Here is a 16791-nt window from a genome sequence, read left to right as displayed (position 1 = left end):
ATCTAACTTCATTACTCATTGTAATAAGACTATTCTAGTGCAGCTTCAATGTTGCAATCCGTTAACTGCTCTCTCCTTCGAGTCTGAAACACCCACTTCTTGCAGAACCTGAAGGTCCTCGAAAGTGTGAAAATGGCAGATGGTGTGCAATGAAAGACTCCATATCATAGCATAATAGGACATTGCAGAGTGTGGGGCAGTACTCTGGATGGCCCAAGCACCTTCAGTTGCTTGGAGCAACAGGGGAGAAAATGTAATGTTGGTTCTACCACAGTACACTATACTATAATCTCTGGTGCACTGACTGGCTGGTGACACTAAGTCTGCCTGTCAAATCCAGTGTTACAAGAATAGGGGAGGGCCAGTGCAGCAATAATGCAATTCTATACAGCAGTATTGGTGCCCCTAGCAGGGGAGCACCAGGATATACCAATGTGTCCATACACTTATTAAAACTGTCCTATTGTAAGGGTGTAAACTCAATCATTTATAAGCACTCTAATTTTTGCAATTGAAGTCAGGGTGAGGTTACATTATTTGCCCAGCATCAAACACTTATGCTAAACAGCTAAACTGGGATTTTAAGCCCCTCTTTCAATTTGGCCACGGCCACCTTCTTCCGTGGTTTACTTGATTAAAGTTTTGGGTGTTCAGGCCTACAATAATACTGTCCTATAGTTCTCTTCCAAAATAAAAAAAATGCATAGTAAAGCTTCATGACAACATGTAAATCCTTATAGCAGCATTTTGTGCCAAAATAAATGTCACTGTACCTTTATTTTCCACATCCTGAATGGAAAACTATAAGATACAAAAGGCAAAACATCCTGATTTACCCACTTTATTTTCAGCGCTTTAAAAACACACAAAAAAATAAGTTGTGCCATAAACTCACTTAGGTTTGGAGATTTGTCACAAACCTCCAGCGTGTTATGTATGGTTAAATGGTGGGGGCCAGAGGAGTAAGGTACCTTGTATACCAGTCAGACCCAGGTCAGGACAGAGCATTGCCTTGCATGATGGAAAGCCGCATCAGGGGAGACTATGCAGGCCGAGCGCCTCAATTCAGGATAGACACACACGCAAACTAACCAACCCTACTAAGAATTTCCCTTTCTGCATACACCTCTCAAACTCCAAACACAACCAAAACCTACAGCACAACAAACCGCACAAACCTCACTACATTGCAACAAGAAAACAAAAAACACATAGTCTTGCACAACAGTACACAACGACTACCGGCCACAAACACCCCAGGCCCAGCCAACGGACCCACCGGGCTGAGGCCGCCAACAGCACATCACTGCTCTCTTGCACTTTCCTGCTTCCTCCCACTAACTCGACCTCCCCTCCTCTTTCAGAGCCGCCAGAGCGCCAGGGGACCACTCCGGTGGTAATAGTGCGCGGTACAAATGTCCTTTAACATTAACATGGTTAAAGAATATTCAACTAAGGATATCAAAGTAAACTTTACTTTTTAGCATATGAAGCTATTAGTCGTTATGGGTATGAACACATTTTAAAAGGGTGCATGCATTATTTTGTTGCTCGGTTGCTATGCTGCTGACAAAAGAACTACAGTGCCATCTAGTGGTGGAAAGTGTGTTTTTTTAAATGAATAAATAAAGCATACACGGTACACAGTAGAAAATGAAATCCTCCATATTGGCCATAATTACATGCATAAAAAGGCACAATATGCACCTTATCTGGAGGGCGAGTAAGTGAAATCAGAAAGGTGAGTGATACATATGGGACAAGGAGTGGAATACAACAAAGTCAGATGTCATTTGTCGCAGCCAGGTCAAGATGTTTCTGAAGCAAGATTGGTCCACTCTGAGTGAAAGTGGGAGTGCGTTCCAGGTCTGTGCCGCTTTGACTGGGAAGCTGCTACCTTAAGATTTTTTTATATTAAATCTGGGTATGTTGGGGCAGAAGGAATTGGCCGTTCTGGAAGGGGGGGTTGGACGATTGTCTGATTATTCTCTCGGTTAAGTAAGGAGGTGCCGCTTTGTTGAGGCACTTGAAAGTAAGTGAGGCCGTTTTAAGCAAGATTGTCATTAACCTTCAACCAATGGTTTTCTCTCCTTAACTATGATACATCTTCTCTATTTGGAATGTTTAGAGCAGTTCTTAAAACATTGTTCTGTAGGATTTGATTTTTTTTTTCCCAGGGTAAACTTACTGTCTCCTAAGTAGAGGGCATTGCAGTAGTCCAATTTTGGGAGTATCAAGGCGTCAGCTAGGATGATGAAGCTAGATTTGGATATGAATGGCCTGCATGCCCTAATTAGCTTACGCGTGTTGGCTGTTGAGGATGCCATGGTGTTTACTTGTTTGTTCAATGTTAGTGTGGCGTCAAGGTAGAAGCCTAAAGTTTTTACTTCCTTTACAACCTTGATTGTATTTCCGTCAATATTGAAGGTGGAGTAGTTGGTATTCAATTTTTTTAGGTTGGCAGCTGTTCCTAAAATCAGGAGCTCCGCTTTGTCGTCATTCAGGCAGAGGCCGTGGGCTGCCATCCATACCTGAATGAGGGGGTACATTTTGTTCACCAGAGCAGTGTCCTTCTAGTAATCGCCCGACAGGGGTATGAGGATCTGTGTCGTCTGCATAATATAATGTAGGTGGCAGACTGTCCAATTTGTCAAAGGCTTTGTAAAAATATTGTACATGGTTGACGAGACACAGAACCCTTGTGGTACGCCGCCTGTATTTTGGATAGGGTCTGCTGATGCTGACGGTGAGAAGACTCTCATAGTCCTGTTTAAGAAGGATTGGACCCATGCTATTGCGTCCTTGGAGAAGTGAGCCACAGAGGCCAGGTGTTTGCACAAAAAGCATGGTCCACCAGGTCAAAGGCAGCCGACTGGTCAAAGAGTAGCAGCATGGCCGTTTTCCCTTTGTCCTTAAGCTCATCATTGCTATCCAGAAACTGTTGCAACATAACCATAGACAGCCTCCAGCCTTTCATTAGCGACATCCTTAATAAAACTAAATTCAGTAACCTCGACCCGCCTAACTTGGTAGACCTCTACAGTAACACTCTTAAACCTGCACTTGATATTGCGGCTCCTCTTAAATTGAGGAAAGCCAAACCCTTGGCTCACCTTAACAAATGGTTCACCCCCGAACTAAAAAGTCTTAAACACAAAAAGATCAGCTGAATCAATCTGGCATAAATCCCTATATTAACAAAACTGCACTTATGTCAGCTTCCGCTATCTACAAAGCAGCTATTCTTTCTGCCAAAAAAGAAACTTACAATTCCAGAATACATAATACAAAATCCAGTGCAAAGGAACTCTCCAGAATCGTAAGAGCTCAAATCCCCTGCACCGCCCACACAAGACTGCAACAAAGACAGAGTGGTGCACTAAAATCCAGCAAGCACTCGCAGACCAAATCGCACTACTCCAAAACAAGATCAATGCTAAAAGGCAAGCCTCACAATCTGCTCCTAGCCTGCCCCTGACCCAGCGAAAACCCTTCATCCATGCCCTCCCCTCACCTTTTCACAAGTTACCTCAAAGGAAGTTGAAGACATCATAAAAAGTCTTAAACCCTCTCATTTGCAAGGCGATATCTGCCCTGTCACTGTGATTAAAGAAGGCGCCAAAGACCTAGCCCCCTTCATTACCACACTGAAACTCCTCATTCGCCTCCAATCAAGTACCCAACAACCTTAAGGAAGCTTGGGTTATCCCACTACTAAAAAAATAAATAAAAAAAAAAAAAATTAAAAAAACTCGATCCAAATGTCCCCAATAAGTACAGGCCCATCACCACCGTCCCAGATTTTTTTAGAAGGAATGGATCGGGTGGCCTATCTGCAAAGCACCTAGAGGAGAATTAACTCCTTGGACTTAAACAATCAGGCTTCAGACCCATATATGGAACTGAGACAGCCTTCCTAGATCTAAAGATCCAAATGGACGAGGCGAAGGACAATTATAAGTTAGCAATCCTCCCACTCCTTGACTTATCTGCTGCCTTTAACCTCGACGACCACCAATGTCTCACCAAACACCTTAACACAGCGACAGCATTCTCCACCAATGCAATGGGTTAAATCCTTATCAAATAGGACCACCAGACCCCCGTCAGCTTCAGCAGACCCCACACCGATAATCTGTGGCGTCCCTCAGGGATCTTGTGCGTCTCCCACACTTTACAATATATTTACGAAGCTACTCTTCGACCGCCTGGACAACCTGGGTGTCATCTACACTAACTATGCAGATGACGCTCAAGTCCTCATCCCCCTTACTGGCTGTTATGACCATGATTCCAAACTGCTAAACACTATCTTTCTCGAAATCCAAGCCTAGGTGGCTACCAACAGTCTTTGCCTCAATGACGACAAGACGGAGTTGATGAAGATACTCATCCTTCGTCATTGACGGTAATGTAATCAGTGTCTCCAAAGAGTTAAAAACACTGGAGGTCTACCTTGACTCAATTCTCTCTCAAAAAACAGGTAAACGGAGTGGCGTCCTCCACGGCTTATACCAATAAATTGATCTACAGCTTTAAATCCTACTTATCCACAAGCAGCTGCCGAACGTTGGCTAGAGCACTTGCTCTATCTAAACTCTACTACTGCAACACATTATTCCTGGGCTCTTCTGAACATAACCTAAATAAACTCCAGAATAACTCTCGGAGAGCAGCACCTGGCCTTCCCAGATCTTGCCATATTTCCTCTCACAGACCAAATGCCAACTGGCTACCCATCGGTGACATCACATTACGCACCCTGGCCATCGCGCACAAAGGCCTCACAAACTCGGCCCTGAAATACCTAGCGGACGTTTGTAAACACCAATCCACATGCATTACCAGATCTCACTCCCACAACCTGGTGGTACCAAGATTTAATCTAAAAACAGCCAGAGGAGCCAGCTTCCCAGTCCAAGCTGCCAAACGATGGAATTCTATTCCCATCCCCTTCAGACAGGAACCCTCCTTCCTCACCTTTTTAAAGCCAATATAAAAAGTTGGCTGAGCAACAAGTCTCATCACTAAGAGGCCTCCACTGTGTGAACGGACACTGTCTATTTATGCTTTAGCTCATCTTTCGATTTGTCATACTACTGTATATTATCTCCTTTTCTGACCCACCTGTAACCAGGGTCCCTCTTGCTGTCTCTACACTGGATTGTAATATGACTGCCTTATCTGTATGTAACCATTACGTTTTTCAAGCGCCCAGTTACCTCAGGGTTTGGTGCGCGATACAATTAATAAACACATACAAAATATTGGGATTTTTAAATCAATTAGTGCCGTTTCAGTGCCATGTTGTGGCCTGAAACCTGATTGGCGGGCTCCTTAGAGATGGTTAGTTTCAAGGTACTTCTGTATTTGAAGATACGCTGCTTTGTCAAGTATTTTGAGTAGGAAAGGTGCAGTTGTAATTGGCCTATAGTTCGTTGGAATGGAAGGGTCCAAGGTTTGCTTTTTTAGTAGAGGTGAGACCCATGATTCGTTTAGGTTGCTTGGGACGAGATTTGTCGAAGGAGGCGTTAATTTATGTATGAATGGCGCTAGGTCTTGCTGCGTCTTTATTTAATTGGGCGGGACAACTTTTGCCCTGGCACCTTGATGGTTTCAAAGAGGAGATGATTTTATTCAGTTTCGAAAATGAAGATTTTAGAGAATCTGAATTGATGTGGTGTATTAGTGATTCATTTGGATTTGTCGATTGATGGTCATGATTAGGCAAAGTGGCTCTCTTATCAGCAATAATATTTTGGAGTGATTATTTTGTTAGCTAGGGCGTTAAGTATGCTTGTGCACCAGAGTATATCCTTATCCACGTTGTCTATAGGAGGAATTGGAGCTTCCATTTCTCATAGGATAGCAAATAGTTCCTTTAGTATTGGAACTTGGTTTAGTGATTCTTTCATTGTATAGCTATTTTTTGGTGCAGATCATTTTTCTTCTAGTTGTCGGCGAAATTGGATGTTAGTTTTGTTTTCTTCAGATGGGGTGTGTCGCCATACGGTTTCCAATTCTCTTTTTTGTGATTTAAGGGCTTTAACCCCTTAAGTGCCATGGATGAGATACCTTGTCCTTGGCACTTGAAGGGTTAATGGAACAGAACACGTTAGACGGCATTGAATGGCAAAATACCAAAATCACCAAAAAAGGCCTTGGCACTTCGGGGTGGGGAGGAACCCATGGCAGTTAAAAGGTTAAGTTGTGGTGTAAACCAGGCATTCAGATGTGCTCTCTGATTACTTTTACACATTTTGATAGGCGCAATGTCTCCATGCTGTAGAACAGTTACAGGTAAGTAACTTGTTCCTTCTCTATGCTGCCTAATTCTGCCCTGCCTCAGTGTGCTATAGCATTTTTAATATTCTCGGTGGCCATTAGAAGTATGTTACATAACATGTACTTGGTAACATTTTTTGATTATTTTAATTTCAGGGAAAAGAAGAAGAAAAGCGAGAAACCTAGAGTACGCAGTGGAAGCCGAAGCCGAACTCCAACTAGTCCTCCACTGTTTAGAGTTCGAAATTCAGCAATGGATGCACAGGAAGCATTAGCAAGAAGGTAATGGAACAAGCTATAAGCACTGCTACTCTGTCAACACTGTCTTTTCAGAAACATGTTGAACGTGTGTACCCACACCTGGATGACTGACTCATATCATGGATTGCAACTTCTCATTGGAACCATCACACATGAACATTTAAAAACCTTGAACATTTGAAAAAAAACCAGCATTCTATCGAGTCAAAACGATGGGTTTCTGAGAGCCATTTTAAGTACCCAACAGGCAATGAATGGCCTTTCCCAGGGTTCAAGATTGACAGGAGCTGGGAGCTATTCAGCTCCTGGTTACCTTGAAACCAAAAGCTACCAGGAGCTACTTTTGACTCCTGCTGCAAGTGGTACCATACAAACCTTGCTATGTGATATTAACTGTGTATGTTTCAGAATGTATATAAAAGGATAATAAAGAACACACAAGGGACATTTTAGAGCATATTGAATAATGAAAGACAAACGGTAGTGCTCAGCAAATCTAACTTTGCACAAAATGCAAACTATGTACTAGCTCCTGGTTCCGTTGAGTTAGCTCCTGCCTAACTAGTTATGCCTGATGGGCAGGAGCTGATTTTTATTCCCTGTCAATAAATCCCAATGTTGAACCCTGCTGTCCTTCCCAGGAAAGGATTCAAGTTATTGTGGTGACAGTTACACTTTACCTGAGGTTTATATCGAACAATGAGCACTGCCATGAAATAACTAGGAATTGCCATGTATCTTGTTGGGGAGAATTCTCATGTCTGTGCTAATTCCCTTCAACCTTAGATACCCCCAGCTCTTTTGCTGGACTTCAGGACTTTTTAAATTTTAACCCTGGAGTGAGTGAGACTTTTTTCTCTCAAGTGTTTTGACCTGATTTGGATTTTGCTTTTTCAATGCTTTTGGAGTCTGACAAGCTCCATAGGCATCTTTTTGTATGCTGACACCTAGCACCTTTTAGTACAGTGTCACAGAGAAATCCTTTAGATTTCGCTTAAGATTTAAATACCCTTTCTTGTGAGTTACAGTGCCCAAGAATAATGAAGTGAAATTGACTTAACTTACCTTTTTTCTTTTTGTAGGTCCAGCACACACCATGTGGAGTGCTGGGGGGCGGGGTTACCTTTTAGCCCCTTGTCCTACTTTCTCATGTAACATTTTTGCTTCCATCACTATTTTAAATGGCTGGTGGCAGTTGTTTACTTTTTCCTACCATTGTGCTTTTCTACCACAGGCTGAATCCTCAGCTGCAGTACAGCACCCATGGGTGACCATTTTGTCAAAATGGCCCTGGTCGTCTTTTTTCACATTTTTCTGTTTGTGAGGTCTTGCTTGGGTTTATTCTGTGAGTTGAGACATGTTTGAGCCCTTTGTTTGCCTTGCCTTTGGCCGGGCTTGGACCCTGAAGCCCGCCCCAGGCTCCAATGTATCTGGAAGGACAGGATGTGAGGGAGGGTCCCGAAACTCCCCTGTCCTTTGACTCTAGGAATGCCAGAATGCAACTAGTCCCAATTGACTGGCTGGCCCACCCTGCTGTGTGATTGACAGCCTAGGCTGTGCATGAATGGGAAAAAACTGCTTAAAAGTAGAGGGTTTTGGGTCAAGAGGCAGTCGACCACTAGGAGAAACGCCTGATGAAGAAACCATGAACGAAGCTTGCTGCAACGTCCTGGACCTTCGAATTGCCCAGTGAAGCTCTACTGCTGTGCTGAACTCCTTTTTCACCTCACCTGAAAACCTCCGGATGGAATGACACTCCATTTGGGTTAGTGGGACCAACTAACCCCAAGACAAACTCCACTGGACCACTATCCCCAAATTGCTGTGCCTCTCGGTTGCTTCAGAAGCCCAATGCCAGGAGTGTCGGTAGTTGATACGTCTGCAGCAGTAACTAATCTGGCTAGAAGTTCCAGGATCCTCCTAAGGACTATTCAGAAGCAGGTCCTCCAGATCCGGAGTCCCCTCACCAGAGTGTAGGACCCAAGGAAATCCAACCATGATCCGCATTGGTGCTGTTTGCTAAGTGTTGAAACAGGAAAGTGCTGTTGAACTGAAAAGAGCCCGTAGCTGCCGACGACCTTCAAGTACCGACACAGGAGCCCTCCAGATGTCCTCCCTCTTGTCTCCACGACTGAGGCTCAGGAAACCAAGGTCTGCACTGCTGTAGCAAGACAGTATCTAGCTGGACCACTCTTCTAACCAGCGGTACTGTTTAGGCTTGGGGTACTTGCCTCACTGCCTGTAGCCGTGCTTTTCTCACTTGGAAATTGCATTGGCTTATCTTCTTCTTTTCAAGTTTATTCCAACTCCCTTCTCACAGGCGTTACAGCTTGTTACCCTACAGTGATTTTTCTGAACCTATCTAACTTTGTGCAAGACTTTGATCTAAGAAGTGCATCAGATCCATAAACACTGTCCCAAATGACTTTGGCTGTTTTGGCTTTCTGAAAACTCTTCTAGTCTATTGACTTTGATGCTGTTTGTCCCTCCTAGGTGGTAACTTGTTGTATATTGTTGCTGCTGGTATAGGCTTATTAAGACTTCATTGGAGGGTTCAATTGTCCTCAGTCAAACTGTCCTAACCTTTTTATTTTCCTTTCCTTTCTGCAAATCTCAGACTCTGCGTAGTTTACTAGTGTGATACATATGCCATTACTGTCCTTGTAAGTGAAGTCACCTCAGGCTGTAGGAATTGTGAAAGAAGCATATCTAGAGATCATCATCTAACTTGTCTTGATTCTGAAAAGTAATTTTAAAGTATATTTACCTTGTTACAACATTGCCTTTTTAAAGAGTGCTTATTTAAAAATGGGCGTTAAATAACTATTTATAACTGAAACATTGAGTACAAGTGCTACTTGTATTTACAAATTTCATTTATACTGGTCACATTTACCCCTCTTGAGATAGGCCTGGGTGCTCAGTCACACTACTGACTTGTGTAGTACAGACCTATACCAAAAGGTGGGTTACCCAATACCAAGCATATAAGTGTTATGTAGTTGCACAGTACCTCCGTCTTGGGTAAGATTTCCATAGTAATGGTTAATCTTCCTGACCTGTATCAACCCCAGAACCCTTTGGGGCTGACCCTGTAAAGGTATCCCCCACAGTGCCGAAGGTGTCCCTGCCTCCAAGGCAAGAAGCCTGCTGGCACACCAGAGAAGAGTATGTTGTCTCTGAGCTCGGCTCGTACCCCTCTGGGTGGAAAAGTGGGGTGGTGGTGGTAAGGAAGTACCGGACAGCCCCAGGCTGTGTCCCAGGCCGTGAAAGTTTTGTCCACAGATGTTGACCTGGAGTTTCCTAGTGTTCGATCGCGCCTGCTCAGCTGAGGGATATATCTCTGGACATCCTGTCGACCCTACACACTTTTGGTGTCGGAGATCCAGAAGGATGCCACATAGCCCGGTTCCTATGGCCCCCCCCCATACCTCCCGATAAGCCTCTGGCAAAGAGGCAGTGCCATTCAATGCCCCAGTTTCAGCCTCCACATCTGCGACGGATGAAGATGATATCATCACAGCGGCTGGCGGATCTACGCAGCTGAGGGCGTTCCCACCGGATGAGGTGAGGTCATTCTATTCCATGGTCGCCAAAGCCTCCAAGCGCTTACAGCTTGTGCCAGAGGAAACCAGGATGCAGGGTTTCCTGTACCAGAGTTGCAGGGCCAAGAGGAAGACCATCATGGCGGTGCCCCTTCTGGGTGACGTGTGGGAGTAGGGCCTGGCCCTCTTGAACCTTTGCATGGCTCCAGCCACCTGGATAGGCTGGAGAAGAGATACTGTATGCCGGAATCCACGCCCAATTGCCTGAGGCCGCAACCATGGCCAGATTCAGTGGTTGCAGCGGCCGCAAGGAAGTGGTCAGCTAACCTGTCCTTGTTGGGGAGAATTCTCGTTTCTGTGCTAATTCCCTTCAACCTTGGAGACCCCCCAGCTCTTTTGCTGGACTTAAGGACATCTGTTTTGGACTCTGTTTCTTTTGGTTTTGGAGTCTTAAAAACTCCATAGGCATATACCTTTTGTATTGTGACACACAGCACCTTCAGTGCTGTGTCACAGGGAAGTCCTTTGGATTTCACTTAAGGTTTAAATATCTTCTCTTGGGTGAACTACTGTTTCCAAGAGTTGTAAAATGAAAATGATTTAAGTATTTTTATCTATGTAGGTCTAGTACACTCAATCTTTTGGTGAAGTACGAGGGGGTTACTTAGTAGCTCCTTTTCCTACTTACTCATGTAAACATTTGTAAGTTACCCTCAATACTTTTATTTTCATTTTCCTACCATTGTGCATTTTTTACCGCAGGCTGAATCCTCAGCTGCAGTATTGCACCCCTTGGTGCCCATTTTGTCAGAATGGCCCTGTCTTTTTTTTTTTTTTTTTTTTTTTTTTTTTTCCCATTCCTTGTTTATGAGGTTTTTCTTTGGTTTTACTCTGCCTGCCAAACCAGGTTTAATCAGTTTTGTTTTTGTTAGTTTTGCCTTTGGCTTGCTTGGGTGCTGAAACACTGATCCGGCTCTAGTGTGTCCGGCAGAGCAGGAAGCGAGGGAGGTGCCCGAAACTCACTGTCCTTAGTCTCCTTGGAGGACAGCCATCCTGCTGTGGGAGTGACAGCTAGGCTGTGCATGAATGGGAGAAACCTGCATAAAAGGATTCTCTTGAACAGAAGGCAGTTGACCACTGGAAGAAACATCCAATAAAAGAACTTGGAAGAGAAGCTTGCTGTAACCTCCTGGACGGTTGAACTGCCCGGTGAAGCCCTACTTCAGTGCTGAAGCCCCAACTTTGTATCGACTAGAGAAGCCCGGAACAGACAACTTCTCCCTTTGGGTTGGTGGGACGAACTGACCCAAAGACTAACTTTGCAGGTGCCCCTCTCCCTGCTGGCTGTACTTCCTTGCTGCTGCTGGAATCGAGTGCTAGGTGTCGAACACCAGAAACTAGTGCATCGTCTTTAAGCCGGACCCAAGCTCCAGGAAGATCCTGAGGACCCTTCCGAAGCAGGACGACCCAAGCCTGAGCCACCTCAGCAGAGTGCTGGTCCCCAGAAGCAAGGGGAGCCCATGAAGTGACGAAGAACTGCTGTGGTGTTATTTGCTAGTAGCTGAAACCAGAGAGTTCTTCTAGTTTGGAAAGAGCCCAATACCGCCGCAGACCTTCGAACTGCAGGGCAAGAGTCCTCCAGACATCCTCCCTCTTGGACACACGACTTAGGCCCAGGAACTGCAGAACTGCAACCAGAACAGAAGCCAGCTGGATCCTCTTCTTACAACCTAAGGTACTGTCTTGACTAAGGGGTACTTACCTCTTGTTTCTGTAGCTTGCTTGTTCTAATGTGAGACTTGCCGTAGCTGCTTTTTGCAGAGTTGATTTCAGTTGTGCACTTCACAAGCCTAGCAGCTTGTAGCCCAACAGTGATTCCTTTTTCTACAAACTCTCTAAATGACATTGTGCAAGACTTTTGTGCTATCTGAAGTGCCTCAGCTCCCTAGACATTTTCAATTGACATTCTGTCCTGGCTCCCAGTAGACTCTTCTGACCCATTGACTTTGGTTTTTACTGTCCCTCATAGGCGGTACAGAAGTCTAACTTGTATTACTGGGAAAGGTCTAACCTAGACTTCATTTGAAAGATTGTAAAGTAGTTGCAGGTTTTGGGAAACCTGTTCATATTTTCCTTCCTTAACCTTTTCCTGTTCCACAACCTCCGTATTGCATGCTTCGGAGAAGGCCACGACATGGAGGCCTGTTCGAAGTGTCAGGCAATGACTGCAAAGGCCTTTCAAGAAAGGAGAGGAATGCTACAGGTACGTCGGAAGGATAGAAAAGCCTCTACCGTCGAGTCGAGACCCCATGAGGAGAAATCTCCTTGACGCGAAAGGCATCGATCTAGATCCCGAAGCGATTCTCACCGCTCGTCTTCATCAAAAAAATTGAAGAAACGACACCACTGGTCTCCCTCCACCTCGTCAGATGAGTCTCCGAAAAAAATGAAATGCCCCACGAAACATTCGTCTTCCGAAGAGTGGGAAGCATTCAGGATCAAAATGATGGAGGTGTTTGAGAAGGCGAAGCCTCGATCCACGCCTTCTTCGTAAGTTGGCCGGGAGCGTCACTTGCGCGCCCTCGAGCCCGGGTGATTGTAAAAGGAAGGATAGGGAACCTTCCAGGACGCCGAGCGATAAATGCTAGAGTCGATAAATGCTAGAGTCGACCGCTCAAGGTCACCGATGCCGTCCGTGACCTGTCACACTCGAAGGGAAAATCATCGAAGACTGCCTCAACGCCTTTATTAACGTCGGAGGCTCCAACCCAGCCAGGGCAGCCAGAAAAAGAGAAGGGGAAAGTTACAAAACATGTAATTTCTTCAGAGCCTGGTACTACTCCTCTTCCTCCTCCTCCTCTCGCAGAGAAGGTTTTCAAGCCTCTCCCTAGGAAGGAGTTTTTCAAATCCTTGACCTCAATTTTTGAGGAACAGGAGAGATCCGAGGAGGAAAATGTATCTTTTGGATTGGAATATGGCACCCCAAGTGTCCCAGAATGCTTAATCTCAGAGGAAAGCAGAATCAGGTATTTGGTGGAGTCTTTACATAATGCAAGTGGCATTGACACTTCTCCTGAGAATGACTTTGGTAGACCAGATCCAGGAGAGCATGCCAGTCCATCTTACCGTCAGTTAATGACCAAGGTGGTAGATTACCTAGGGTAGGCTAGACCACAACCCAATTCGTCCAAGGCGATTTAACAGACTCATTGGACCATGGTCCCACTGAAGACCCAGTACTACCTTTTCATGTAGCCTTACAAAACAGGGTGGCCAAGAATTGGGGAAACTCTGGATTCTATTCCCCCGGTGAATAAGTCCCTTGCATCAAAATACCCCCCAGCCAGTAGCGACCCCGGCTATCTGTCAAAACATTCAACTCCCGAGAGTCTAGTCATGCAGGCAGCCACAGCTTCCAACAAACTTGTGTACCCGTCTATCCCTCCAGACAGGGACGATAAGCGTGTGGATGGTTGGGCACGAAAGGTATTTTAAGCCGGGAGCATGGCATTAAAATCTTCCAACTCCACATGTGCCTTGGCTAAATTTTCGTACACTATGTGGGAGTGCATCGCAATGGCGGCGGAGCACATACCAGAAGGGGAAGAAAGGGAAGGTTTCCTAGCCATCATTGGAGATGGAAAGGAGGCCATGCAGGAATCCCTTCAATCTGGATTGGACACTGCGGATAGTGTAAGCAGGTCCATGGGTACTAGCACGGTAATGCGCAGGTTTGCGTGGTTACGGAAGTCTGGTTTTGCACCGGACGTACAGAACTGCCTTCTGAACATGCCTTTTGACGGTTCTCACCTTTTTGGCAACAAGGCTGACAAGAGCCTTGAGGTTACAGACCTCAAAAGCAGCGGCCAAATCTTTAGGAGCTATTAGGCAACCTCAGCCTTTTCGTGCGCAAGGGCAATCATGGAGGGGACGATCTTATCGTTATTACACCTCATATGGAAAGACGAGAGGAATGGCCAGTCAAAGGGGCCAAAGAAAGGCCACTCGTGGTGGACGAGGAAAACGTGCTAAGCCAGCTCCAGCTGCAGCCTCTTTGCCATCAGCGGCTGCAACATCCGCCACAAAACCACTTTGAGGACTTGCAGCACAAAACACCTGTAGGAGGCAGGCTGTCGCAGCATCTGCAAGAAAAGCGAGCCAGTACTTCAGATGTTTGGGCTCTAGACATAATAGCCCAAGGCTACTGCCTTCCTTTTCTAAAGCAACCTCAAAGCAATCCACCAGGGAGACACCCGTTGAAAGTTTCAAACCCGCTCCTACAGCAGGAAGTTCTAACCCTGCTGGAGAAAGGTGCTATAGAACCAGTACCTGCAGCGGAGAGGAACAAGGGATGGTACTCCCCGTATTTTTTTTTTATCCCCAAAAAGGACGGAGGACTTAAGAAACTTGAACAAGTTCCTCTGGAAAGACCAATTCAAGATGGTCACCCTTTCTCAGATCCTTCAGGCCCTTCAACTCCAGGACTGGTTGGTGTCATTGGACCTCCAGGATGCTTATTTTCATGTGCCGATTCATCTCAAACACAGAAAATACCTACCTGAGGTTCGTAGTTGGCGACTCACACTATCAGTTTCGAGTCCTGCCATTCGGGTTGACCTACGCCCCGAGGGTCTTCACTAAGTTAATGGTAGTGGTGGCAGCGCACCTCAGGAGAGGGGGGGATTCATTTTCTACCCCTACCTGGACGATTGGTTGATCAGAGCGCGCTCTGCCGAGCAAGCACTAGTTCACCTGAAAGTCACCTGCCACTTCCTCCACAAACTGGGCTTCTCCCTCCAATTTCAAGAAGTCTCAAATGACACCTTCCCAACAGCTTCAGTACATAGGTGGTGTACTAGACACATCCTTGGGAAAGGGCTCGCCTCCCAAGACGAGGGCTCAAGACATTCCTCAGATGGTTTCCAAATTCTGAAATGCCCAAAATCTCCAGGTTTACGACTTTTTAAGGTTGCTCGGCCTCATGGCATCCTGCATCTTTTTGGTGCCAGAGGCACGCTTGAGGACGAGATCCCTTCAATGGGCCCTAAAGACTCAGTGGTCCCAGTTCTCGGGTCAAATGACAGATCTTCAGATTCCGAACAATATCAGACAAGACCTTCTATGGTGGACCTGTACAGAGAACATCCTAAAAGGAGAGCCTTTTTGGCAACCATGGCCGGAGATCACAGTAGTGACTGACGCCTCACTCCTGGGGTGGGGAGCTCATGCCAATGATTTGACAATCAACGGTCGTTAGTCTCCATTGGAGTCCAAACTACATATCAACCTTTTAGAGCTGAGGGCAATCAGACTAGCGCTGAAGGCCTTCCTGCCATCTCTCAGGTGAAAGAATGTCCTGATAATGACGGACAACACAGTGGCCATGCACTACCTAAACAAAAGGTGGTGTGGGGTCACTACCTCTGTGCAGAGAGGCAATGCAGCTCTGGTATTGGGAGATTCAGGAGGGAATCTCTTTAACGGCAATTCATCTAGCCGGGGAAGAGAATATGATGGCGGATGCTCTGAGCAGGCAGAGCACGGTGGCCCACGAATGCGAACTGGCTCAGGAAGTCATTCAAGAGATCTTCTCCCTTTGGGGAACTCCTCAGGTAGACCTATTCGCAACCGAAAATGCGAAAAGTATTGCTCAAGGGAATTTCCCCCGAGAGGAGCCTTGGGGGACGTGTTTGTGGTGGATTGGAATTTGCCACTATTGTGCGCATTCCCTCCGATTCCCGTTATTCCTCACGTCATCAGGAGGCTGAGACGCTTCGGGAACCGCATGATCCTAATTGCCCCGGATTGGGCCAGGAGAATGTGGTATCCGGACCTTCTAGATATGTCGATCTGTCCTCCAGTACGTCTTCCTCAGAGAGAGAACCTTCTCTCTCAAATGGAAGGTCAGGTTCTCCACCCAGAGGTCAGAACACTCAACCTACATGCTTGGTATCTGAAAGGCTGAGATACAGGGATTGGAACCTTCCAGATGATGATATGGAGGTGTTGCTTTCGGCAAGAAGGCCAGCAACAAAGTCTCTATACCATTGCCGTTGGAAAAAGTTTTGCAACTGGTGCAGGGAAAAGAATGTCGATCCTGTTGTATGTTCTATTCCGGAAGTACTCTTTCCTTCTCACCCTAGCACATAGAGGCCTGAATATCGGAACAATAAAAGGTTACCTTGCAGCGCTTTCTATTTTCAAGCGCTCATTGGAAGAATGCTCCCATTTCAAAATTCCTTTAATAACACAATTCTTAAAAGGTCTCACCAATGCGTTTCCTCCTCACCCATTTCAAGTACCGATTTGGGATTTAAATTTAGTCCTAAAATTCTTAATGTGTGCCCCTTTTGAGTCTATGCACACTTGTCTATTAAGATTACTAACATGGAAAACAGCCTTTTTAGTTGCTCTAACATCGGCAAGAAGAGTGAGCGAATTGCAGGCACTGTCTTCTGGGCCACCCTATACTGTGTTCCTTAAGGACAGGGTTGTATTAAACCATCATTTTTACCAAAAGTAATATCTGATTTTCATTTAAGTCAAACTTGTTTTACCCTCTTTCTATCCTCCACCTTATCCCTGTAAGAAGGAAGAAAGATTACACAGGCTGGATCCAAAAAGAGCTTTAGGCCTAGAAAGTCTAGAGATGTAAAAGCTTAGAGTGGACAACCAGTTGTCTATAGGCTACACAGGAAGG

General features: G+C 45.6%; 1 protein-coding gene across 4 annotated transcripts in view; it reads left to right on the top strand.

Annotated features, from left to right (window-relative positions):
* The window catches only part of RSRC2 (arginine and serine rich coiled-coil 2), a 373088-nt gene that overhangs the window by 186644 nt on the left and 169653 nt on the right, over positions 1–16791 (top strand). For all 4 annotated transcript variants that reach the window (XM_069619623.1, XM_069619624.1, XM_069619625.1 and 1 more), the window contains one exon: positions 6442–6567. In XM_069619623.1, the coding sequence (XP_069475724.1) occupies positions 6442–6567 (126 nt within the window). The remainder of the gene's footprint in view (positions 1–6441; positions 6568–16791) is intronic.

Source organism: Ambystoma mexicanum, chromosome 10, assembly GCF_040938575.1.
Source record: "Ambystoma mexicanum isolate Mex_15411 chromosome 10, UKY_AmexF1_1, whole genome shotgun sequence".
Lineage (NCBI taxonomy): Eukaryota > Metazoa > Chordata > Amphibia > Caudata > Ambystomatidae > Ambystoma > Ambystoma mexicanum.
This window is presented reverse-complemented; position numbering and strand designations above follow the sequence as displayed.